This window comes from Lepidochelys olivacea (assembly GCF_965140295.1).
Source record: "Lepidochelys olivacea isolate rLepOli2 genome assembly, chromosome: 2".
In the NCBI taxonomy this organism is placed as follows: Eukaryota; Metazoa; Chordata; order Testudines; family Cheloniidae; genus Lepidochelys; species Lepidochelys olivacea.
Window position 1 is genome coordinate 1,893,049 of NC_140412.1, and position 23,271 is coordinate 1,916,319.

The window sequence follows — 23,271 nt, forward strand, 5'->3', positions numbered from 1 at the left end:
GGAGGATAGATCCATCAATGACTATTAGCCAGGATGGGCAGGGACACAACCTGCTGTTCTGGGTGTCCCTAAACCTCTGACTGCCAGAAGCTGGGAGGGGATGACAGCGAATGATCCCGTGATAATGGCCCTGTTCTGTCCATTCCCTCGGAAGCACCTGGCACTGGCCGCTGGGCCTGCCGGGCTCGATGGACCATTGGTCTGACCTGGTGTGGCCCTTCTTTGATTCTTACGTTCTCTAGCCTCACAGCTGTTTGGCGGTGGGGGGAGAGCGGCAGGACAGTCCATAAACCACAGGGAAAGAGAGGGACCAGTCCTGGGGTGACTGGCAAGTTATAGAGGAGAAGGGAGAATCTGGCTTGGGGGTACTGACTGGCTGGGAGGGGTCTGTCTTGGGGGGATTATTCTCCTTTACAAACTTGGCCTCCATGTGCCCACTGCCAGAGCCCTGCGTCAGGCCCCGCGGCTGCCCCGCAGGAGAGCAGCGCAGCCAGGCCCGTGTGCTGATCCCCGCCCTGGCGGAGGTGATAACGTGGCTCACAACGCAGCTCCCTTTGCTCCTGTCCCTTCCCTGCCAGGCGCTGGGCCCTGGCTGGGGGGTGCGTGGCCAGGCTGGGGAGTTTGCTGTGTCTCCCAGCCCGTTACTCGCCACGGGGCCGTGCCGGTGCTCAGCCTGGTCCCACCTGGTTGGAATGTCAGTTTGTTGCCTCCCAGGTCTCTGGGGACGTTCCCAGGGGTAGTCGGTGCTACGAAGCTGGAAGGTGTCGCCACGGACCCCAAACCCACCCGCCTCGCCCCTCTCCGCACGTCTGTCGGACAGCGACGTCCCAGAGACGCCCGAGTCCCTCCCTTCCTCTCACCCTGGTACTCGCCTCCCTAGGGAGCACCCTGGGCCGCTGACACCCGTAATGGAGCCCGTCTTTGGGGAACAGGCGTGGGGAGGCAGGCTGTGGGGCCGGGCCGGTGTGTAGACGGCCGCGATTCAGTGTCTGGCAGTGCCAGTGGGGCCGGGTGCGTCAGGCAGGGGCAGGCTGGGGTGTCGTGGCCGGGCGAGCGCTGGCAGGGGTGTGTGTAGCAGCCGGTCACGGTGTGAGGATGTGACTCAGCAGGGAGGGGGGAGTGTTGACCTGGGAATGTGCCCTGGGGATGGGAGACCTGAGAACCTGTCACCTGAGCCAGGAGGGGGAGGGGGAGGTGACACCTCTGCCCAGGAATGTGAACAGAGGCTGCAGCAGGGAACCTGCTGGGTGAGTTTAGTTTCAGTTTGGGGCTGGGGAGAGGAACACAGGGAACCCCAGGGCTGGGGTCTAAGCTCCCTGCTCCCCCAGAAGGACGTGATTGAGGGGTCCTGGTTGTACCCACAAGCTCTGTTTTTGGACTGTGTTCCTGTTGTCCAATAAACCTTCTGTTTTACTGGCTGGCTGAGAGTCTCAGTGGATCCCAGGAAGAGGGGTGCAGGGCCTGGACTCCCCCACACTCCGTGACAACTGGTGGTAGCGGTGGGATCTACTGCACCCCGTGAACGGCGCTTCCTGCAGTAAGTGACTGGGGAGCAGTAAAACGAAGGGGAATTGACGGGGACCAGGCGTGCTGAAGATTCAGAGAGAGACGGTTTCGGGGGGCGGTTAACCCCTGGGAATGTGTGACCAGAGAGAAAGACTTTTGCAGTAACAGGGTCCCCCGGGGGATTGCAGCGAGCGGTCCCAGGGGCGGAGGAATCTGCAGCTCGACCCTGGCAAAGAGGTGGTGACCTCGAGAAGGACTGGCACACGAGGGGCTTTTCCTGGAAACCGTGGGAAGCTGCCCGGCCTGCGAGGGGCCAGCAGGGAGATGTACGCTAAACGCCTGAAGAGCGACCTGGTGGAGCTGTGCAGGCAGAGGGGGCTGCGCATCGGGAGGTCCACCAAGGAACAGCTGATTGCCCAGCTGGAGGAGAGGGATCGCTTGGATGACCCGATCCCTGTCCCTGAGGGAAGCCGCCCGGCAGACGCGCAGCGTGGGCCCTGGGGCCTGACCGGGCTGGGAGGGGTCAGACTGCTGCTGAGGACATCCCGAGACCCTTCCTACCTATGTCCGGGGGAGGGGTTGGGGGAAGCCCAGCGAATACCGAGGGCACCCTGACCCCGGCACCCAGCAGGGGATCCTCCCGGCGGAGCTCCCCATCCCTGGAGCAGAGGCGGCTGGAATGGGAGGGGGAGATGAAAATGAGGGAGCTGGAGGATCATGAAAAACAACGTCAACATGAGCAGGAGGAGAAGGAGAGGGAGCGTCAGGAGAAGGAGAAACAAAGACAGCATGAACTGGAGCTGGCCAGGCTGAGGAGCAGTGGGGCCCCGGCTGCGGCTGCGGTGAGTGCGGGGGGACCCAAGACTGCAAGGAACTTTGATAAGTGCTTCCTGGCCCAGCGGAAGGAGGGGGAGGACATAGATAGCTTCCTGACGGCCTTTGAGAATGCCTGTGAGCTGCACAGGGTTGACCCTGCAGACAGGCTCCAGTTTCTCACCCCCTTACTGGACCCCAAAGCCGTGGAGGTGTACAGCCGAATGACAGGGGCGGAGGCAGGGGACTATGAACTGTTCAAGCAGGCCCTGCTCCGTGAGTTTGGGCTGACCCCCGAGATGTACCGGAGAAGGTTCCGGAGTCAGCGTAAAACGCCTGAGGTCACCTACCTACAACTGGTCAACCGGATGCAGGGGTATGCCCGCAAGTGGACAGCTGGGGCCCGAGCTAAAGAGGACCTGCTGGACCTAATCGTACTGGAGCAGCTGTATGATCAGTGCCCTTCCGACCTGAGGCTGTGGTTGGTGGACAAAAAGCTCGAGAACCCCCAGCACGCAGGGCAGCTGGCCGACGAGTTTGTGAACAGTCGGTCAGGGGGTAGCCGGGAGGAGTCCCAAAAGAACAGGCCCCCCCCGATGCAGAGAGAGAGTCACCAGGGGGCCTCCCAGCGGGGAAATAGGGAGAACCCCCTCCCACGGGGAACGCCTGGCGTCGGGCCCCTCCGACCCGCTCGAGGGGACCAACGTGACCTGAGCTGCTATCACTGTGGCCAGAGAGGCCACGTACGGTCCCAGTGCCCCGGGCTCAGGGACAAACTGAGCAGACCCAACCTACCCAGGGTTAACTGGGTAGGGACTCAGCTGGATGAGGGGCAGACGACCCAGGAAAGGGGGGCTACCAGTTTACCACCTGCCCCGGAGGGAAGAGTACCCCAGGCCAGCTCCACCAGAGGGCTGGAGGCTCTGGACTCAGGGTGCTCGGTTTACAGGGTGGGCGCGGGGCTGTCCCTCCGGAGAGAGTGCCTTGTTCCCCTGGAGGTGGATGGGAGGAAGGTCAATGGATACTGGGATACGGGCGCGGAGGTGACGCTGGCCCGGCCCGAGGTGGTGACCCCAGATCGGGTGGTGCCCAACACCTATCTGACCCTGACAGGGGTGGGCGGGACCCCATTTAAGGTGCCCGTGGCAAGGGTACACCTGAAATGGGGGGCCAAGGAGGGCCGCAAGGATGTGGGGGTACACCACCATTTGCCCACTGAAGTTTTGATGGGGGGAGACCTAGAGGACTGGCCAAGCAAGCCCCAGGCCGCCCTGGTTGTGACGCGTAGCCAGAGCCGGCGAGGGGCACTGCACCCTGACCTCGGGGAGGGTACCACACCAGAGGCGCAGGACCCTACCCTGGTGGGGAGGGAGGGCCGAGGGGCACGGCTCAGAGAGGCTGAGGCCTCAGACCTGGCCAGCGAGAGGGAACCGGGCCCCATCCCTTCCCCAGCCGCTGAGTTCCAGGCCGAGTTGAGGAAAGATCCCTCCTTGCGGAAGCTCCGGGACCTGGCCGACCTCAGTGTGGTACGGACCATGAGGAGAGGCTGCCAGGAGAGGTTCCTGTGGGAGAAGGGGTTCCTGTACCGAGAATGGGCTCCCACAAGGGAAGTAGAGTCCTGTGGGATCAGGAGGCAGCTGGTGGTCCCCCAGAAGTATCGCCGCAGGCTCCTGTCCCTGGCCCATGACATCCCCCTCGCAGGGCACCAGGGAATCCGGCGCACCCGGCAGAGGTTGCTACAGAACTTTTACTGGCCCGGGGTCTTTACCACGGTCCGGCAGTATTGCCGATCCTGTGACCCTTGTCAGAGGGTGGGGAAGGCCCGGGACAAGGGGAAAGCGGCTTTGAGACCTTTGCCCATCATAGAGGAGCCTTTCCAGAAGGTGGCCATGGACATCGTGGGGCCTCTCAGCAAGACGACCCGGTCGGGGAAGAAATACATTCTGGTGGTGGTAGATTTTGCCACCCGCTACCCCGAGGCAGTGCCCTTAGCTTCCATTGAAGCAGACACCGTGGCCGATGCGCTCCTGACCATTTTCAGCCGAGTGGGGTTCCCCAAGGAAGTCTTGACAGACCAAGGCTCCAACTTCATGTCGGCCCTGCTCCGGTGCTGGTGGGAGAAATGTGGGGTCCGGCACGACTGGGCCTCAGCTTATCACCCCCAGTCCAATGGGCTGGTGGAGAGGTTTAACGGGATGCTAAAGATGATGCTGAAAACCTTTATGAACCAGCACCCACAGGATTGGGACAAGTACTTACCTCACCTGCTGTTCGCATACAGGGAGGTGCCCCAGGAGTCTACCGGATTTTCGCCTTTCAAACTGTTATATGGCAGGAGGGTGAGGGGCCCCCTGGACCTGATGAGAGACGAGTGGGAGGGGAAGGCCACTCCCGATGGAGAGACAGTGGTGGAGTATGTCCTGACCTTCCGAGAGAGACTGGCTGAACTCATGGGCCTGGCCAGGGAGAATCTGGCCAGAGCCCAGAGGAAGCAGAAGGTCTGGTATGACCGCACGGCACGGGCCCGTGCCTACGCCACCGGGGATCAGATGATGGTTCTCATCCCAGTGAGAAAGAACAAACTACAGGCCGCCTGGGAGGGCCCTTTCAAGGTCGTCAAGCAGCTCAATGTGGTAAACTATGTGGTGGAGCTGTCAAACCGGGCGCACCACCGCCGGGTGTACCATGTGAATATGATGAAGCCATATTATGCCAGGGGGAATGTGGTGTTGGCCGTGTGTGGACAGTGGGAAGAGCAGGGAGATGACCCTTTAGTAGATCTATTCCCTGGGACCAGAGCTGGTTTCCCCCTGGAAACAATTCCCCTCTCGGATCAGCTAACCCCTGCCCAGCAAGCTGAGGTCAGGGGGGTGCTGCATCCGTACCAACAGCTGTTTTCCAACCAGCCTGGACGCACTAATCTGACTGTCCACCGGGTGCAGACAGGGTCGCACCCGCCGATAAGATGCTCCCCCTTCCGAGTCACAGGGAAAACTGCTCAGGACCTGGAAAGAGAGGTCCGGGACATGCTGGCTTTGGGGGTGATCCAGCCATCGGCCAGCCCTTGGGCCTCGCCGGTGGTGCTGGTCCCCAAAAAGGACGGGTCGGTCCGGTTCTGTGTGGACTATCGGAAGCTCAATGCCATCACTGTATCTGATGCCTACCCCATGCCCAGGCCGGACGAGCTCCTAGACAAGCTGGGAGGAGCTCGGTACCTTACCACCATGGACCTTACAAAGGGCTACTGTCAAGTGCCGCTGGATGCAGATGCCCGACTGAAATCGGCCTTTATCACCCCTCTGGGGCTCTATGAGTTCCTGACCCTGCCTTTCGGCCTCAAAGGAGCACCGGCCACCTTCCAGCGCCTGGTGGACCAGCTCCTGAGGGGGATGGAGAGTTTTGCCGTGGCGTATATTGATGACATCTGTGTCTTTAGCCAGACCTGGGAGGACCACGTGTACCAGGTTAGACAAGTGCTGGACCGACTCCAGGGGGCTGGGCTGACTGTAAAAGCGGAGAAGTGCAAGGTGGGGATGGCGGAAGTATCTTACCTGGGCCATCGGGTGGGGAGCGGCCGCCTAAAGCCGGAACCAGCCAAGGTGGAGGTGATCAGAGACTGGCCCGCTCCCCACACCAAAAAGCAGGTCCAAGCCTTTATTGGGATGGCAGGATACTACCGAAGATTTGTGCCCCACTTTAGCGCCATCGCCACCCCCATCACGGAGCTATGCAAGAAGGGGAAGCCAGACAAGGTGGTCTGGACCGAGCAGTGCCAGGTGGCTTTCCGGGCGCTGAAGAAGGCTCTGGTCAGTGGCCCAGTTCTGGCAAACCCAGACTTTGACAAGCCCTTTGTGGTGTTCACCGACGCCTCAGACACGGGACTGGGGGCGGTGTTAATGCAGGAGGATGAAAAGGGGGAGAGACACCCCATCGTGTACCTGAGCAAGAAGTTGCTACCCCGGGAGCAACACTATGCGGCCATCGAGAAGGAGTGCCTGGCCATGGTGTGGGCCCTCAAGAAACTAGAGCCCTATCTCTTCGGGCGGCACTTCACCGTCTACACCGACCACTCTCCCCTGACCTGGCTGCACCAGATGAAAGGAGCCAACGCCAAACTCCTGAGATGGAGCCTGCTCCTGCAGGATTACGACATGGACGTGGTCCACGTGAAGGGAAGTGCCAACCTGATAGCGGATGCGCTGTCCCGGAGAGGGGGCCCCGAACTTCCCCAGGTCACTGGTCAGCGTGACCCCGCTCAGTTCAGTCTCAAAGGGGGGAGAGATGTGACGATGTGACTCAGCAGGGAGGGGGGAGTGTTGACCTGGGAATGTGCCCTGGGGATGGGAGACCTGAGAGCCTGTCACCTGAGCCAGGAGGGGGAGGGGGAGGTAACACCTCTGCCCAGGAATGTGGCCGGAGGCTGCAGCAGGGAACCTGCTGGGGGGGTTTAGTTTCAGTTTGGGGCTGGGTGGAGGAACACAGGGAACCCCAGGGCTGGGGTCTAAGCTCCCTGCTCCCCCAGAAGGACGTGATTGAGGGGTCCTGGTTGTACCCACAAGCTCTGTTTTTGGACTGTGTTCCTGTTGTCCAATAAACCTTCTGTTTTACTGGCTGGCTGAGAGTCTCAGTGGATCCCAGGAAGAGGGGTGCAGGGCCTGGACTCCCCCACACTCCGTGACACACGGGATCAGGAATAGACTCTGCTGGCCACAGGCCCAGGGCCCCACAGCCCACCCCAGCCAGTCGCCCCGTTCTGGGCGGGTCGGACCCATCTCTGGCAGAGACCCGAGGGGCTGTCGCTTGGTTGCCCTCTGGGGCCTCACTGGGTTGAAATGGATTGGGGGTGAGGGGTGGCAGGAGGGCGGGTGTGTGTGGGGAAGGGATGAGGGGGTTGGGGTTTGTGTGTCTGTGGAGGGAGGGAGGGTGTGGGCTGGGATTGATGAGGTGAAGGGGGTGTGGGTGGTGAGTGGAGTGGGGGCAGGAGTGAGGGGCATGGGGGGATGAGGGTGTGGAGCACGTGGGGGGTGGGGGCAAGGTTAGGAGCAGGTGTGTGCAGTGTGGGGGTGTGGGTGAGGGAAGTGGGGGTGAGGTGTTTGTGGAGGGGGTAGAGGTGTGGGTGTGTGTGGGGGGGTAGGAGTATGCGGTGGGGAGGTAAGGGTGTGTGTGAGGGGGGAGGGGTGTGTGTGAGGTGTGTGAGGGGGTAGGGGTGTGTGTGTGGCGGGGTAGAGGTGTGTGAGGGGGAGGGTGTGGGTGGTACGAGTGTGTGTGAGGGGGTAGCGGTGTGAAGGTGAGGGGTGTGTGTGAGGGGTGTGGGGGGTATGGGGTGTGAAGGTGAGGGGTGTGTGTGAGGGGGTAGGAGTGTGAAGGTGAGGGGTCTGTGTGTGGGGGGGTAGGGGTGTGAGGGGTATATGGGGGTAGGGCTGTGGGGAGTAGAGGTGGGGGTGTGAGTGTGAGGCGTGTTTGCGTGAGGGGGTAGGGGTGTGGGGATAGGGGTGTGTGGGGTGTGTGTGAGGGGGTAGGGGTGTGAATGTGAGGGGGTGGGGGGTAGGGGTGTGTGGGGATGTGTGAGGGGGTAGGGGTGTGGGGGCTAGGGGTGTGCGGGTTGTGTGTGCGGGGGGTAGGGCTGTGTGGGGGGTATGGGTGTGAATGTGAGGGGGTGGGGGGGTAGGGGTGTGTGGGGATGTGTGAGGGGGTAGGGGTGTGGGGGCTAGGGGTGTGCGGGTTGTGTGTGCGGGGGGTAGGGCTGTGTGGGGGGTAGGGGTGTGAAGGTGAGGGGTGTGGGGGGTAGGGGTGTGGGGGGATGTGTGAGGGGGGTAGGGGTGTGGGGGCTAGGGGTGTGCGGGTTGTGTGTGCGGGGGGTAGGGCTGTGTGGGGGGTAGGGGTGTGAAGGTGAGGGGTGTGGGGGGTAGGGGTGTGGGGGGATGTATGAGGGGGGTAGGGGTGTGAGGGCTGTGTGCGTGAGGGGGTAGGGGTGTGGGGGGTAGGGGTGTGTGGGGATGTGTGAGGGGGGTAGGGGTGTGAGGGCTGTGTGTGCGTGAGGGGGTAGGGGTGTGCGGGGGGTAGGGGTGTGAAGGTGAGGGAGGGGGTAGGGGTGTGAGGGCTGTGTGCGTGAGGGGGTAGGGGTGTGCGGGGGGTAGGGGTGTGAAGGTGAGGGAGGGGGTAGGGGTGTGAGGGCTGTGTGCGTGAGGGGGTAGGGGTGTGCGGGGGGGAGGGGTGTGAAGGTGAGGGAGGGGGGGGAGGTCCGGTCCAAGCACCATCCCCGAGCAGGTGTCCCGTGGCTCCCCCGCTCTCTCTGCCCCCGTCTCCCCCTGGCCCCCCCGTGGCTGTGCTGTGGACACACAACCCGTCACGAGCCCCACTGCACAAAGCTGCAGCTGCTCCCCGGAGCGCGGGCGGTGCCGGGCGGTTTGGCCCCGTGGGCTCTGCGTGCCCCGCAGTGGAAGCTCCTGCCGGGTGCCTGGCGGTGGTGCACGAGGCAGCCGCACAGGTGCAGCGCGTGGGACCTGGGACGTGCACGGTGACAGCGAGCTCCTTCGTCCCCCAGGCTCCCGCGGCAGATGGGGTTTGCCGAGAGGACGCCCTGGAGCCTCCCACAGGCCGGGGCTCACCTTTAGGGCTTCCGACCCCCAGCACTTCTCGAGGGCTGGAAGACTCCCTGCGCCGCACCTCGCTGGCAAGGATCCGGAGTCAGATATCCCAGGTAAGGGCTTGGATGAATGCCGAGCAGGCTGGGGCAAGGCAGCAGGTCTGCTGCCGGATCTGATCTTGCCTCGGGCCTGGCTGGGGGTCGGGGGATACACCTGATCTCACCTCTGGGCTGGCTGGGGGAGGAGGTTCCAAAAAGAATGAGATATGTTCAGGGAGGATAGATCCATCAATGGCTATTAGCCAGGATGGGCAGGGACACAACCTGCTGTTCTGGGTGTCCCTAAACCTCTGACTGCCAGAAGCTGGGAGGGGATGACAGCGAATGATCCCGTGATAATGGCCCTGTTCTGTCCATTCCCTCGGAAGCACCTGGCACTGGCCGCTGGGCCTGCCGGGCTCGATGGACCATTGGTCTGACCTGGTGTGGCCCTTCTTTGATTCTTACGTTCTCTAGCCTCACAGCTGTTTGGCGGTGGGGGGAGAGCGGCAGGACAGTCCATAAACCACAGGGAAAGAGAGGGACCAGTCCTGGGGTGACTGGCAAGTTATAGAGGAGAAGGGAGAATCTGGCTTGGGGGTACTGACTGGCTGGGAGGGGTCTGTCTTGGGGGGATTATTCTCCTTTACAAACTTGGCCTCCATGTGCCCACTGCCAGAGCCCTGCGTCAGGCCCCGCGGCTGCCCCGCAGGAGAGCAGCGCAGCCAGGCCCGTGTGCTGATCCCCGCCCTGGCGGAGGTGATAACGTGGCTCACAACGCAGCTCCCTTTGCTCCTGTCCCTTCCCCGCCAGGCGCTGGGCCCTGGCTGGGGGGTGCGTGGCCAGGCTGGGGAGTTTGCTGTGTCTCCCAGCCCGTTACTCGCCACGGGGCCGTGCCGGTGCTCAGCCTGGTCCCACCTGGTTGGAATGTCAGTTTGTTGCCTCCCAGGTCTCTGGGGACGTTCCCGGGGGGAGTCGGTGCTCCGAAGCTGGAAGGTGTCGCCACGGACCCCAAACCCACCCGCCTCGCCCCTCTCCGCACGTCTGTCGGACAGCGACGTCCCAGAGACGCCCGAGTCTCTCCCTTCCTCTCACCCTGGTACTCGCCTCCCTAGGGAGCACCCTGGGCCACTGGCACACCCGTAATGGAGCCCGTCTTCGTGGAACAGGCGTGGGGAGGCAGGCTGCGGGGCGGGGCCGGTGTGTAGATGGCCGCGATTCAGTGTCTGGCAGTGCCAGTGGGGCCGGGTGCGTCAGGCAGGGGCAGGCTGGGGTGTCGTGGCCGGGCGAGCGCTGGCAGGGGTGTGTGTAGCAGCCGGTCACGGGATCAGGAATAGACTCTGCCGGCCACGGGCCCAGGGCCCCACAGCCCACCCCAGCCAGTCGCCCCGTTCTGAGCAGGTCGGACCCATCTCTGGCAGAGACCCGAGGGGCTGTCGCTTGGTTTCCCTCTGGGGCCTCACTGGGTTGAAATGGATTGGGGGTGAGGGGTGGCAGGAGGGCGGGTGTGTGTGGGGAAGGGATGAGGGGGTTGGGGTTTGTGTGTCTGTGGAGGGAGGGAGGGTGTGGGCTGGGATTGATGAGGTGAAGGGGGTGTGGGTGGTGAGAGGAGTGGGGGTAGGAGTGAGGGACATGGGGGGATGAGGGTGTGGAGCACGTGGGGGTGGGGGCAAGGTTAGGAGCATGTGTGTGCAGTGTGGGGGTGTGGGTGAGGGAAGTGGGGGTGAGGTGTTTGTGTGGGGGGGTAGAGGTGTGTGTGGGGGGGTGTGGGGGTGTGAGTGTGAGGCGTGTTTCCGTGAAGGGGTAGCGGTGTGGGGGGTAGGGGTGTGTGGGGATGTGTGGGGGGGTAGGGGTGTGGGGGGTAGGGGTGTGAAGGTGAGGGGTGTGGGGGGTAGGGTTGTGTGGGGATGTGTGAGGGGGGTAGGGGTGTGAGGGCTGTGTGTGCGTGAGGGGGTAGGGGTGTGCGGGGGGTAGGGGTGTGTGGGGATTTGTGAGGGGGGTAGGGGTGTGAGGGCTGTGTGCGTGAGGGGGTAAGGGTGTGGGGGGTAGGGGTGTGTGGGGATGTGTGAGGGGGGTAGGGGTGTGAGGGCTGTGTGTGCGTGAGGGGGTGGGGGTGTGCGGGGGGTAGGGGTGTGAAGGTGAGGGAGGGGTGTAGGGGTGTGAGGGCTGTGTGCGTGAGGGGGTAGGGGTGTGCGGGGATGTGTGAGGGGGTAGGGGTGTGCGGGGGGTAGGGGTGTGAAGGTGAGGGGTGTGGGGGGTAGGGGTGTGGGGATGTGTGAGGGGGGTAGGGGTGTGAGGGCTGTGTGCGTGAGGGGGTAGGGGTGTGCGGGGGGTAGGGGTGTGAAGGTGAGGGAGGGGGTAGGGGTGTGAGGGCTGTGTGCGTGAGGGGGTGGGGGTGTGCGGGGGGGAGGGGTGTGAAGGTGAGGGATGGGGGGGAGGTCCGGTCCAAGCACCATCCCCGAGCAGGTGTCCCGTGGCTCCCCCGCTCTCTCTGCCCCCGTCTCCCCCTGGCCCCCCCGTGGCTGTGCTGTGGACACACAACCCGTCACGAGCCCCACTGCACAAAGCTGCAGCTGCTCCCCGGAGCGCGGGCGGTGCCGGGCGGTTTGGCCCCGTGGGCTCTGCGTGCCCCGCAGTGGAAGCTCCTGCCGGGTGCCTGGCGGTGGTGCACGAGGCAGCTGCACAGGTGCAGCGCGTGGGACCTGGGACGTGCACGGTGACAGCGAGCTCCTTCGTCCCCCAGGCTCCCGCGGCAGATGGGGTTTGCCGAGAGGACGCCCTGGAGCCTCCCGCAGGCCGGGGCTCACCTTTAGGGCTTCCGACCCCCAGCACCTCTCGAGGGCTGGAAGACTCCCTGCGCCGCACCTCGCTGGCAAGGATCCGGAGTCAGATATCCCAGGTAAGGGCTTGGGTCGACGCCGAGCAGGCTGGGGCAAGGCAGCAGGTCTGCTGCCGGATCTGATCTCGCCTCGGGCCTGGCTGGGGGTCGGGGGATACACCTGATCTCACCTCTGGGCTGGCTGGGGGAGGAGGTTCCAAAAAGAATGAGATATGTTCAGGGAGGATAGATCCATCAATGGCTATTAGCCAGGATGGGCAGGGACACAACCTGCTGTTCTGGGTGTCCCTAAACCTCTGACTGCCAGAAGCTGGGAGGGGATGACAGCGAATGATCCCGTGATAATGGCCCTGTTCTGTCCATTCCCTCGGAAGCACCTGGCACTGGCCGCTGGGCCTGCCGGGCTCGATGGACCATTGGTCTGACCTGGTGTGGCCCTTCTTTGATTCTTACATTCTCTAGCCTCACAGCTGTTCGGCGGTGGGGGGAGAGCGGCAGGACAGTCCATAAACCACAGGGAAAGAGAGGGACCAGTCCTGGGGTGACTGGCAAGTTATAGAGGAGAAGGGAGAATCTGGCTTGGGGGTACTGACTGGCTGGGAGGGGTCTGTCTTGGGGGGATTATTCTCCTTTACAAACTTGGCCTCCATGTGCCCACTGCCAGAGCCCTGCGTCAGGCCCCGCGGCTGCCCCGCAGGAGAGCAGCGCAGCCAGGCCCGTGTGCTGATCCCCGCCCTGGCGGAGGTGATAACGTGGCTCACAACGCAGCTCCCTTTGCTCCTGTCCCTTCCCTGCCAGGCGCTGGGCCCTGGCTGGGGGGTGCGTGGCCAGGCTGGGGAGTTTGCTGTGTCTCCCAGCCCGTTACTCGCCACGGGGCCGTGCCGGTGCTCAGCCTGGTCCCACCTGGTTGGAATGTCAGTTTGTTGCCTCCCAGGTCTCTGGGGACGTTCCCGGGGGGAGTCGGTGCTCCGAAGCTGGAAGGTGTCGCCACGGACCCCAAACCCACCCGCCTCGCCCCTCTCCGCACGTCTGTCGGACAGCGACGTCCCAGAGACGCCCGAGTCCCTCCCTTCCTCTCACCCTGGTACTCGCCTCCCTAGGGAGCACCCTGGGCCACTGGCACACCCGTAATGGAGCCCGTCTTTGGGGAACAGGCGTGGGGAGGCAGGCTGTGGGGCCGGGCCGGTGTGTAGACGGCCGCGATTCAGTGTCTGGCAGTGCCAGTGGGGCCGGGTGCGTCAGGCAGGGGCAGGCTGAGGTGTCGTGGCCGGGCGAGCGCTGGCAGGGGTGTGTGTAGCAGCCGGTCACGGGATCAGGAATAGACTCTGCTGGCCACAGGCCCAGGGCCCCACAGCCCAGCCCCGTTCTGGGCGGGTCGGACCCATCTCTGGCAGAGACCCGAGGGGCTGTCGCTTGGTTTCCTCTGGGGCCTCACTGGGTTGAAATGGATTGGGGGTGAGGGGTGGCAGGAGGGCGGGTGTGTGTGGGGAAGGGATAAGGGGGTTGGGGTTTGTGTGTCTGTGGAGGGAGGGAGGGTGTGGGCTGGGATTGATGAGGTGAAGGGGGTGTGGGTGGTGAGTGGAGTGGGGGTAGGAGTGAGGGGCATGGGGGGATGAGGGTGTGGAGCACGTGGGGGGTGGGGGCAGGGTTAGGAGCAGGTGTGTGCAGTGTGGGGGTGTGGGTGAGGGAAGTGGGGGTGAGGTGTTTGTGGGGGGGTAGAGGTGTGTGTGTGGGGCGGTAGGAGTATGCGGTGCGGAGGTAAGGGTGTGTGTGAGGGGGGAGGGGTGTGTGTGAGGTGTGTGAGGGGGTAGGGGTGTGTGTGTGGCGGGGTAGAGGTGTGTGAGGGGGAGGGTGTGGGGGGTATGAGTGTGTGTGAGGGGGTAGGGGTGTGAAGGTGAGGAGTGTGCGTGTGTGGGTGTAGGGGTGTGAAGGTGAAGGGTGTGTGTGAGGGGTGTGGGGGGTATGGGGTGTGAAGGTGAGGGGTGTGTGTGAGGGGGTAGGAGTGTGAAGGTGAGGGGTGTGAGTGTAAGGCGTGTATGTGTGGAAGGGGAGGGGTGTGGGGGGGTAGGGGTGTGAAGGTGAGGGATGTGAAGGTGAGGGGTCTGTGTGTGGGGGGGTAGGGGTGTGAGGGGTGTATGGGGGTAGGGGTGTGGGGGGTAGAGGTGGGGGTGTGAGTGTGAGGCGTGTTTGTGTGAGGGGGTAGGGGTGTGGAGGATAGGGGTGTGTGGGGTGTGTGTGAGGGGGTAGGGGTGTGAAGGTGAGGGGTGTGGGGGGTAGGGGTGTGTGGGGATGTGTGAGGGGGGTAGGGGTGTGAGGGCTGTGTGTGCGTGAGGGGGTAGGGGTGTGTGGGGGGTAGGGGTGTGAATGTGAGGGGTGTGGGGGGTAGGGGTGTGTGGGGATGTGTGAGGGAGTAGGGGTGTGAGGGCTGTGTGCGTGAGGGGGTAGGGGTGTGCGGGGGGTAGGGGTGTGAAGGTGAGGGAGGGGGGGAGGGGTGTAGGGCTGTGTGCGTGAGGGGGTAGGGGTGTGCGGGGGGTAGGGGTGTGTGGGGATGTGTGAGGGGGGTAGGGGTGTGAGGGCTGTGTGTGTGAGGGGGTAGGGGTGTGCGGGGGGTAGGGGTGTGAAGGTGAGGGAGGGGGTAGGGGTGTGAGGGCTGTGTGCGTGAGGGGGTAGGGGTGTGCGGGGGGGAGGGGTGTGAAGGTGAGGGATGGGGGGGAGGTCCGGTCCAAGCACCATCCCCGAGCAGGTGTCCCGTGGCTCCCCCGCTCTCTCTGCCCCCGTCTCCCCCTGGCCCCCCCGTGGCTGTGCTGTGGACACACAACCCGTCACGAGCCCCACTGCACAAAGCTGCAGCTGCTCCCCGGAGCGCGGGCGGTGCCGGGCGGTTTGGCCCCGTGGGCTCTGCGTGCCCCGCAGTGGAAGCTCCTGCCGGGTGCCTGGCGGTGGTGCACGAGGCAGCTGCACAGGTGCAGCGCGTGGGACCTGGGACGTGCACGGTGACAGCGAGCTCCTTCGTCCCCCAGGCTCCCGCGGCAGATGGGGTTTGCCGAGAGGACGCCCTGGAGCCTCCCGCAGGCCGGGGCTCACCTTTAGGGCTTCCGACCCCCAGCACTTCTCGAGGGCTGGAAGACTCCCTGCGCCGCACCTCGCTGGCAAGGATCCGGAGTCAGATATCCCAGGTAAGGGCTTGGATGAATGCCGAGCAGGCGTCGGGGGTTCAGTGGGCTGGCTGGGGGGCAGGGGCTCTCTAGCCTCGCAGCTGGCAGGCTGGCTGGGGGGAAAGAGAGAGCGGCCAGGCAGCTGTTGAGCTGCAGCCTCCCCTACCGCGGCCGGGGTACAGGTGCATGAGGTGGGCCGGGAACAGGAAGGAATGAGAAAGGGGCAGATGCAGCCAGAGCAGCGGAATAACTCCCTTCTGCGTCCGGGTCCCCCAGGCTCGCCAGGAGGCCGCGGCAGCCAGTGAGAGCCAATGCACCGGCAGCCACAGCCGGTCACCTTCACAGCAGATCACCAAAGTCAACAGCCATGGCCCCTCCGCGTCTCAGGTCAGCAGTCAGACGTCCAAGGTGAGCCCATGTGAGCTGAGCAAAGCCTGCTGGGGATCCCACCGCAAACTCCTGCCCATTTTGCCACCGCAAGCAGTCGCCACCGAATTGCCGCGGCAGCGGGAAGAGTGGCGGGGCTGCCGCCGAATTGCTGCCGCAGGACACGGACTGCCGCCCCAAGCACCTGCTTGGAAAGCTGGTGCCTGCAGCCGGCCCTGCACCTGCCACCATGGTCCTGAAGACCCCCAGGTCCCAGCTCAGTGTTTCTCAACCTCCGGCCCAGTCAGCACACAGCTGCGGCCCATGGGGCATCCTCAGGGCCATACAGGTAGTATTGGATGCAGCCCGCAGTGGTCAATGGTTGAGAACCACTGCCTAGCTCCTCTCTGATCTCGACTGTCGAGGCCTGGGCATGTTTCCTTCCCCTGTCTGTGGCTGTCTAGCTCACTGACCTCTGCGTCCTCCAGCTCTGAGTGCCACGCACGCTGTCCCGGCTCAGGGTAGCCCGTTACCCCAGCCGGGATGCAGCGGGCATCCGAGCACCCAGCCCTCCAGTGAAAGGTGCTGATGTTGTCTCCTGCCAGAACCTTCCTCTCCAAGAGCCCTGCAGAGGCGTGCGGATCGCTCCGGAGCCATCCGCACTGCCCAGGGAGCCATCCACACTGCTCAGGGAGCCATCCGCACTGCCCAGGGAGCCATCCGCACTGCTCAGGGAGCCATCCGCACTGCTCAGGGAGCCATCCGCACTGCTCAGGGCCTGCCCTCTCCACCTGATCTCTTCCCTTTCGTGCCCGTCCTGCTCTGGGGAATAGCTCCTCCCTACTTAGCTGTTTCCCATTTACTGCTCTGGGCCTGTCAGCCCCTCCCCTGGGCCGCCCAGGCCTTGGTGCCCCCACAGTGGGTGAGGGTCTGTCACAACCCCCTGAAGAATTAGGCAGGGGAGGAGGAGCCGCTATGCAGCATTCCCCGGCCCTCCTGGGTGCCCTGCACAGACCATGCAGTGCACGGGGACAGGCCTCCAGCTCAGCTCTGGGAGGCTTATTTTGGAGCTGGCCCAGAAAGCCAGTTCTGCTGGGGACGGACTGGCTCTTTAAGAGAACATGTCTGCATGTTGTGACTGCTGACAAGTAGACTAGAACACGAATGGCATGCAGGCCAGTGTAGTTCCCCAGGGGCGTGGCAGGATCCTCCATGGGCAGTGATTACACAGCAGCCGCGCTTCCTGGCCCTGTTCACCGGGGGGCAGTGGTTGTGCCTGGCCTGGTTCCCCGTGGGTGGTGGTTGCAGCCTGACTGTGTGGCCTGGCCTGGATCCCCCGTGGATGGTGGTTGCAGCCTGGCCGTGTGGCCTGGCCCGGTTCCTCCAGGGATGGTGGCTGAGGCCCAGCTGCGTGGCCTGGCCCGGAACCCCCGTGGGTGGTGGCTGTGGCCCAGCCGTGTGGCTGTGGTTTGCCGTGCCCCTGGAGCGCGAGCTGCTCTCTGATATGTTTTGTTTCTGTTTCTCAGGAGTTGTCCCATCTGCAGGTCCGCAGGCTGTCATCCGGCTTCCTGCCCAATTCGGTGGTGATGCAGCAGTTCCGGAGCCAGGATGACATAGAGTCTTCGAGGGAATCGCTGCAGGCCACGTGGCTGGAAGTGCAACAGGTAGAGGGGTGCGGATGGTCCAAGAGAGAAAACGCTATCCATAGGCAGAGATCTCCTGACACCTCTCCCCAGCGCTCTGCCGCTCCTCGCTGTTTCTCAGGGGAGCCTCTCCCCTGGGCTCCGGTCTGGAGCCCCCGTTGTGTGTCCTGCTCTCCCTGAATCTCCTGGGGATTCCCTGCGCTGCAGTGCAGTGATCTGCAGGCTCCAGCAGGGAGACTGCTCCCTGCCTCTTGGTCTGCTCCTCCCGCAGGCAGGCCCGCTGGGTGCTGGGGCAGTGGCCTGGGCCCCACTGCAGGCAGGCCAGTGGTGCTGCCCTCTCCCAGCTGCGGGGCAGGCAGATGTTGCAGGCATGGGGGTTGCAGGCTGAGCCAGGAGACCTGCTCAATACACACAGCATAAAACCTACCCCCTTGCCGAGTGAGAGTATCTCCCGGCCTCCCTGTCAGTGGAAGGAGCTGAGCTGCAGCCAGAGGCGTGAGGTGACTGAGGAGGAGCCTGGAGGAGTCTCTGCAAGGACCAGGGCAGAGGAATCAGGCAGGAGCCCAGCCTCGCTCCTGGAGAGTCGCTGTGGTCAGTGCTGGTCTCCACACTCCTGTCCCACTGCTCCGTCATCCCACCCCAGGGCTTGGAATCAGGGCAGCCTCCTTGAGCAGAGCAAGGCCCCAGACTGGCCTGGCCATGGGCTGGGCTTACGGCGGGAGCCCCAGGGCCTCGTTTTTGTCCGAAGGTCGGAGTCACGAGAGCAGAGCAGTGAGTTCCTGCAATGACACCGTTCCCACGGCTCTTAGATTCATAGATTCATAGATACTAAGGTCAGAAGAGACCATTATGATCATCTAGTCTGACCTGCACAACGCAGGCCACAGAATTTCACCCACTCACTCCTGCGAAAAACCTCTCACCTCTTCCCACAAGTCTTGTGTCAGCTCACAGCCAGCTGCCCTCCCTGGGCCAGCATTATACCCTGGGGTAAGCCAGGGAGCACGGGTGTCACCCTACGCCCTACCCCGTGGCACTCACAGCCGGCTGCCCTCCCCGGGCCAGCATTATACCCTGGGGTAAGCCAGGGAGCGCGGGTGTCACCCTACGCCCTACCCCGTGGCACTCACAGCCGGCTGCCCTCCCCGGGCCAGCATTATACCCTGGGGTAAGCCAGGGAGCACGGGTGTCACCCTATGCCCCACCCTGTGGCACTCACAGCCGGTTGCCCTCCCCGGGCCAGCATTATACCCTGGGGTAAGCCAGGGAGCGCGGGTGTCAGCCTACGCCCTCCCCGGGCCAGCATTATACCCTGGGGTAAGCCAGGGAGCACGGGTGTCACCCTATGCCCCACCCTGTGGCACTCACAGCCGGTTGCCCTCCCCGGGCCAGCATTATACCCTGGGGTAAGCCAGGGAGCGCGGGTGTCAGCCTACGCCCTACCCGGGCCAGCATTATACCCTGGGGTAAGCCAGGGAGCACGGGTGTCAGCCTACGCCCTACCCGTGGCACTCACAGCCGGCTGCCCTCCCCGGGCCAGCATTATACCCTGGGGTAAGCCAGGGAGCGCGGGTGTCGCCCTATGCCCCACCCTGTGGCACTCACAGCCGGTTGCCCTCCCCGGGCCAGCATTATACCCTGGGGTAAGCCAGGGAGCATGGGTGTCACCCTATGCCCCACCCTGTGGCACTCACAGCCGGTTGCCCTCCCCGGGCCAGCATTATACCCTGGGGTAAGCCAGGGAGCGCGGGTGTCAGCCTACGCCCTACCCGTGGCACTCACAGCCGGCTGCCCTCCCCGGGCCAGCATTATACCCTGGGGTAAGCCAGGGAGCACGGGTGTCACCCTACACCCTACCCCATGGCACTCACAGCCGGCTGCCCTCCCCGGGCCAGCATTATACCCTGGGGTAAGCCAGGGAGCGCGGGTGTCACCCTACGCCCCACCCCGTGGCACTCGCAGCCGGCTGCCCTCCCCGGCATTCAGACACTGGGAGATCCCACCTCTTGACTCTCAGAGCCCAGGGGGATGTGGGTGCAGCAGCAGGCAGAAAGGGGCAGCTCCTCCTCCTCCTCGCTAGGGTCAGGTGGAGAGGGCAGGCCCTGAGCGCGGCAAGGAGCGGCAGGGCGCCGAGGAGGAAGAGGACGAGGCGGCCAGGACAACGGCGATTCTAGAGAAGATATCCGTTTCCCTGCCCGTCCCCAAGTGGAAGGAGGTAACTTGTCTGGGATCTGCCAGCTGGCCCCTCTGTGCCCAGATTGATCCCAAGCTGGTTTTTACTGAGCTGGGATGTTTCCTCTTGAAAACCAGGTGCCCTGAGCATGCACCCTTTGCCACCCCCGGGATAGCTGGTGAAGGACACGTGTTCAGGGAGAAGAGAGGATGTGTCGCAGGGGGAGGGGGGAGCGTTGACCTGGGAATGTGGCAGGGGAGTTTCAATGGGAGACCTGAGAGCCTGTCACCTGAGCCAGGACGGGGAGGGGAATGTGACCAGAGGCTGCAGGAGGGAGCCTGCTGGGGGGGGGTTAGTTTCAGTTTGGGGCTGGGTGGAGGAACGCAGGGAACCCCAGGGCTGGGGTCTAAGCTCCCTGCTTCCCCAGAAGGACTTGACTGAGGGGTCCTGGTTGTACCCAGAAGCTCTGCTTGAGACTGTGTTCCTATTGTTCAATAAACCTTCCGTTTTACTGGCTGGCTGAGAGTCACAGCGAATCCCAGGAAGAGGGATGCAGGGCCTGGACTCCCCCACACTCCATGACCGAGGCCTGTAAAGGGCCTCTTTATGCTGCCCCAGGCTCTCGTCACCTCTAGCAAGCTGGCCTGCATGGCTCTGGGCAGTCTCTGGGCTGGCCTGCATGGCTCTGGGCAGTCTCTGGGCTGGCCTGCGTGGCTCTGGGCAGTCTCTGGCTGGCCTGTGTGGCTCTGGGCTACCTTTGGGCTGGCCTGCATGGCGCCGGGCTGGCCTGCGTGGCTCCGGGCTAGCTCTGGGCTGGCCTGCGTGGCTCTGAGCTGGCTCTCCTGGCTCACCTTTGCTTTTGTTTCAGAGTGTGACGAGTTTTTTCCTGACGCAGCCGGATGAGTTTGAGCAGCCCCAGGCCTCTGCCTCCAGAGGCGAGATACCATCCTTCATCCTCCAGTTCGAGGACACAGAATGGTTCAGGCAGATCTACCCCGTCCTCAGCTCAATGGTGAGACGCTGCCTCGGTCTGTGTCACTGGCCAAACACAGCAGTGTGGCCGAGTGAGCAAAGTACAGGACTGGGAGCTAGGAGCGCCCGAGGGTTAACCCCGTCTGTGGCACAGGCTTGCCGTGGGACTGAGCGCAAGCCAGTGCCCCAACAGAGTGGGTAATAGACGGAGCTATTTCACGGGGCTCTGAGGTTTAGCCAGTTAACAGTGGCCCGGCACTGGGAGGCTACAGAGCTAGCAGAGTGCCAGGTATTGTTATGATGTGTGCTTTAGAAGCTGTCCATCGATGGACTGGCGTTAACCCCGGCGCCAGGAGTTCTGACTCTTCAGCCCTGGCAGCAGGCAAGAAGGGCCCATGCCAGCACAGCATGGGGAGGGCTCTCTGTGCACACACAGCACTGGCTACTGCTTCGCGTTCTCCCGCCTCTTGCGAGAGGCTGAAAGGCCATTTCGCTTTTCCCCGGGAGACCGCAGAGGTTAGCTTAGTAAACTTTAATTTCTGTGGCTTGATGAATTTCACTGCCTCGTTTCATAGGATCATAGAATCATAGAATATCAGGGTTGGAAGGGACCTCAGGAGATCATCTAGTCCAACCCTCTGCTCAAAGCAGGACCAATCCCCAATGAAATCATCCCAGCCAGGGCTTTGTCAAGCCTGACCTTAAAATCTTCTAAGGAAGGAGATTCTACCACCTCCCTAGGTAACGCATTCCAGTGTTTCACCACCCTCCTAGTGAAAAAGTTTTTCCTAATATCCAACCTAAACCTCCGCCACTGCAACTTGAGACCATTACTCCTTGTCCTGTCATCTTCTACCACTGAGAATAGTCTAGAACTATCCTCTTCGGAACCACCTCTCAGGTAGTTGAAAGCAGCTATCAAATCCCCCCTCATTCTTCTCTTCCGCAGACTAAACATCCCCAGTTCCCTCAGCCTCTCCTCATAAGTCATCTGTTCCAGTCCCCTAATCATTTTTGTTGCCCTTCGCGGGACTCTCTCCAATTTTTCCACATCCTTCTTGAAGTGTGGGGCCCAAAACTGGACACAGTACTCCAGATGAGGCCTCACCAATGTCGAATAGAGGGGAACGATCATGTCCCTCGATCTGCTGCCTATGCCCCTACTTATACATCCCAAAATGCCATTGGCCTTCTTGGCAACAAGGGCACACTGCTGACTCCTATCCAGCTTCTCGTCCACTGTCACCCCTAGGTCCTTTTCAGCAGAACTGCTGCCGAGCCATTCGGTCCCTAGTCTGTAGCGGTGCATGGGATTCTTCCATCCTAAGTGCAGGACCCTGCACTTATCCTTGTTGAACCTCATCAGATTTCTTTTGGCTCAATCCTCCAATTTGTCTAGGTCCCTCTGTATCCTATCCCTACCTGCCACCGTATCTAACACTCCTCCTAGCTTAGTATCATCCGCAAATCTGCTGAGAGTGCAATCCACACCATCCTCCAGATCATTTATGAAGATATTGAACAAAACCGGCTCCAGGACCAACCCTTGGGGCACTCCACTTGATACCGGCTGCCAACTAGACGTGGAGCCATTGATCACTACCCGTTGAGCCCGACAATCTAGCCAACTTTCTACCTACCTTATAGTGCATTCATCCAGCCCATACTTCTTTAACTTGCTGACAAGAATACTGTGGGAGACCGTGTCGAAAGCTTTGCTGAAGTCAAGAAACAATACATCCACTGCTTTCCCTTCATCCACAGAGCCATTAATCTCATCATAGAAGGCGATTAGATTAGTCAGGCATGACCTTCCCTTGGTGAATCCATGCTGACTGTTCCTGATCACTTTCCTCTCGTGTAAGAGCTTCAGGATAGATTCCTTGAGGACCTGCTCCATGATTTTTCCGGGGACTGAGGTGAGGCTGACTGGCCTGTAGTTCCCAGGATCCTCCTTCTTCCCTTTTTTAAAGATTGGCACTACATTAGCCTTTTTCCAGTCATCCGGGACTTCCCCCGTTCGCCACGAGTTTTCAGAGATAATGGCCAATGGCTCTGCAATCACAGCCGCCAATTCCTTTAGCATTCTTGGATGCAATGCATCCAGCCCCATGGACTTGTGCACGTCCAGCTTTTCTAAATAGTCCCTAACCACCTCTTTCTCCACAGAGGGCTGGCCACCTACTCCCAATGCTGTGTTGCCCAGGCAGCAGTCCGAGAGCTGACCTTGTTCATGAAGACAGAGGCGAAGAAAGCATTGAGTACATTAGCTTTTTCCACATCCTCTGTCACTAGGTTGCCTCCCTCATTCAGTAAGGGGCCCACACTTTCCTTGGCTTTCTTCTTGTTGCCAACATACCTGAAGAAACCCTTCTTGTTACTCTTAACATCTCTTGCTAGCTGCACCTCCAGGTGTGATTTGGCCTTCCTGATTTCATTCCTACATGCCCGAGCAATATTTTTATACTCTTCCCTGGTCATCTGTCCAATCTTCCACTTCTTGTAAGCTTCTTTTTTTATGTTTAAGATCCGCAAGTATTTTACCGTTAAGCCAAGCTGGTCTCCTGCCATATTTACTATTCTTTCGACACATCGGGATGGTTTGTCCCTGTAACCTCAATAGGGATTCCTTGAAATACAGCCAGCTCTCCTGGACTCCTTTCCCCTTCATGTTATCCCCGCAGGGGATCCTACCCATCAGTTCCCTGAGGGAGTCGAAGTCTGCTTTTCTGAAGTCCAGGGTCCGTATTCTGCTGCTTACCTTTCTTCCCTGTGTCAGGATCCTGAACTCGACCAACTCATGGTCACTGCCTCCCAGGTTCCCATCCACTTTTGCTTCCCCTACTAATTCTTCCCGGTTTGTGAGCAGCAGGTCAAGAAAAGCTCCCCTCCTAGTTGGCTCCTCCAGCACTTGCACCAGGAAATTGTCCCCTACATTTTCCAAAAACTTCCTGGATTGTCTGTGCACCGCTGTATTGCTCTCCCAGCAGATATCAGGATGATTAAAGTCGCCCATGAGAACCAGGGCGTGCAATCCAGTAGCTTCTGCGAGTTGCCGGAAGAAAGCCTCATCCACCTCATCTCCCTGGTCCAGTGGTCTATAGCAGACTCCCACCACTACATCACTCTTGTTGCTCACACTTCTAAACTTAATCCAGAGACACTCAGGTTTTTCTGCA

At 61.9% G+C, this 23,271-nt stretch overlaps 1 protein-coding gene across 1 annotated transcript in view; it reads left to right on the plus strand.

Moving 5' to 3' along the window:
• The first annotated feature begins 1,197 nt into the window (after positions 1–1,197).
• The window catches only part of LOC311517265 (uncharacterized protein), a 38,367-nt gene continuing 16,293 nt past the window's right edge, over positions 1,198–23,271 (plus strand). Inside the window, exons 1-8 of the mRNA XM_084621984.1 lie at positions 1,198–6,551; positions 8,864–9,019; positions 11,688–11,843; positions 14,804–14,959; positions 15,215–15,346; positions 16,831–16,968; positions 19,028–19,162; positions 19,989–20,132. Of these exons, the coding sequence (XP_084478110.1) occupies positions 2,070–6,551; positions 8,864–9,019; positions 11,688–11,843; positions 14,804–14,959; positions 15,215–15,346; positions 16,831–16,968; positions 19,028–19,162; positions 19,989–20,132 (5,499 nt within the window). The 5' untranslated portion in view covers positions 1,198–2,069. The remainder of the gene's footprint in view (positions 6,552–8,863; positions 9,020–11,687; positions 11,844–14,803; positions 14,960–15,214; positions 15,347–16,830; positions 16,969–19,027; positions 19,163–19,988; positions 20,133–23,271) is intronic.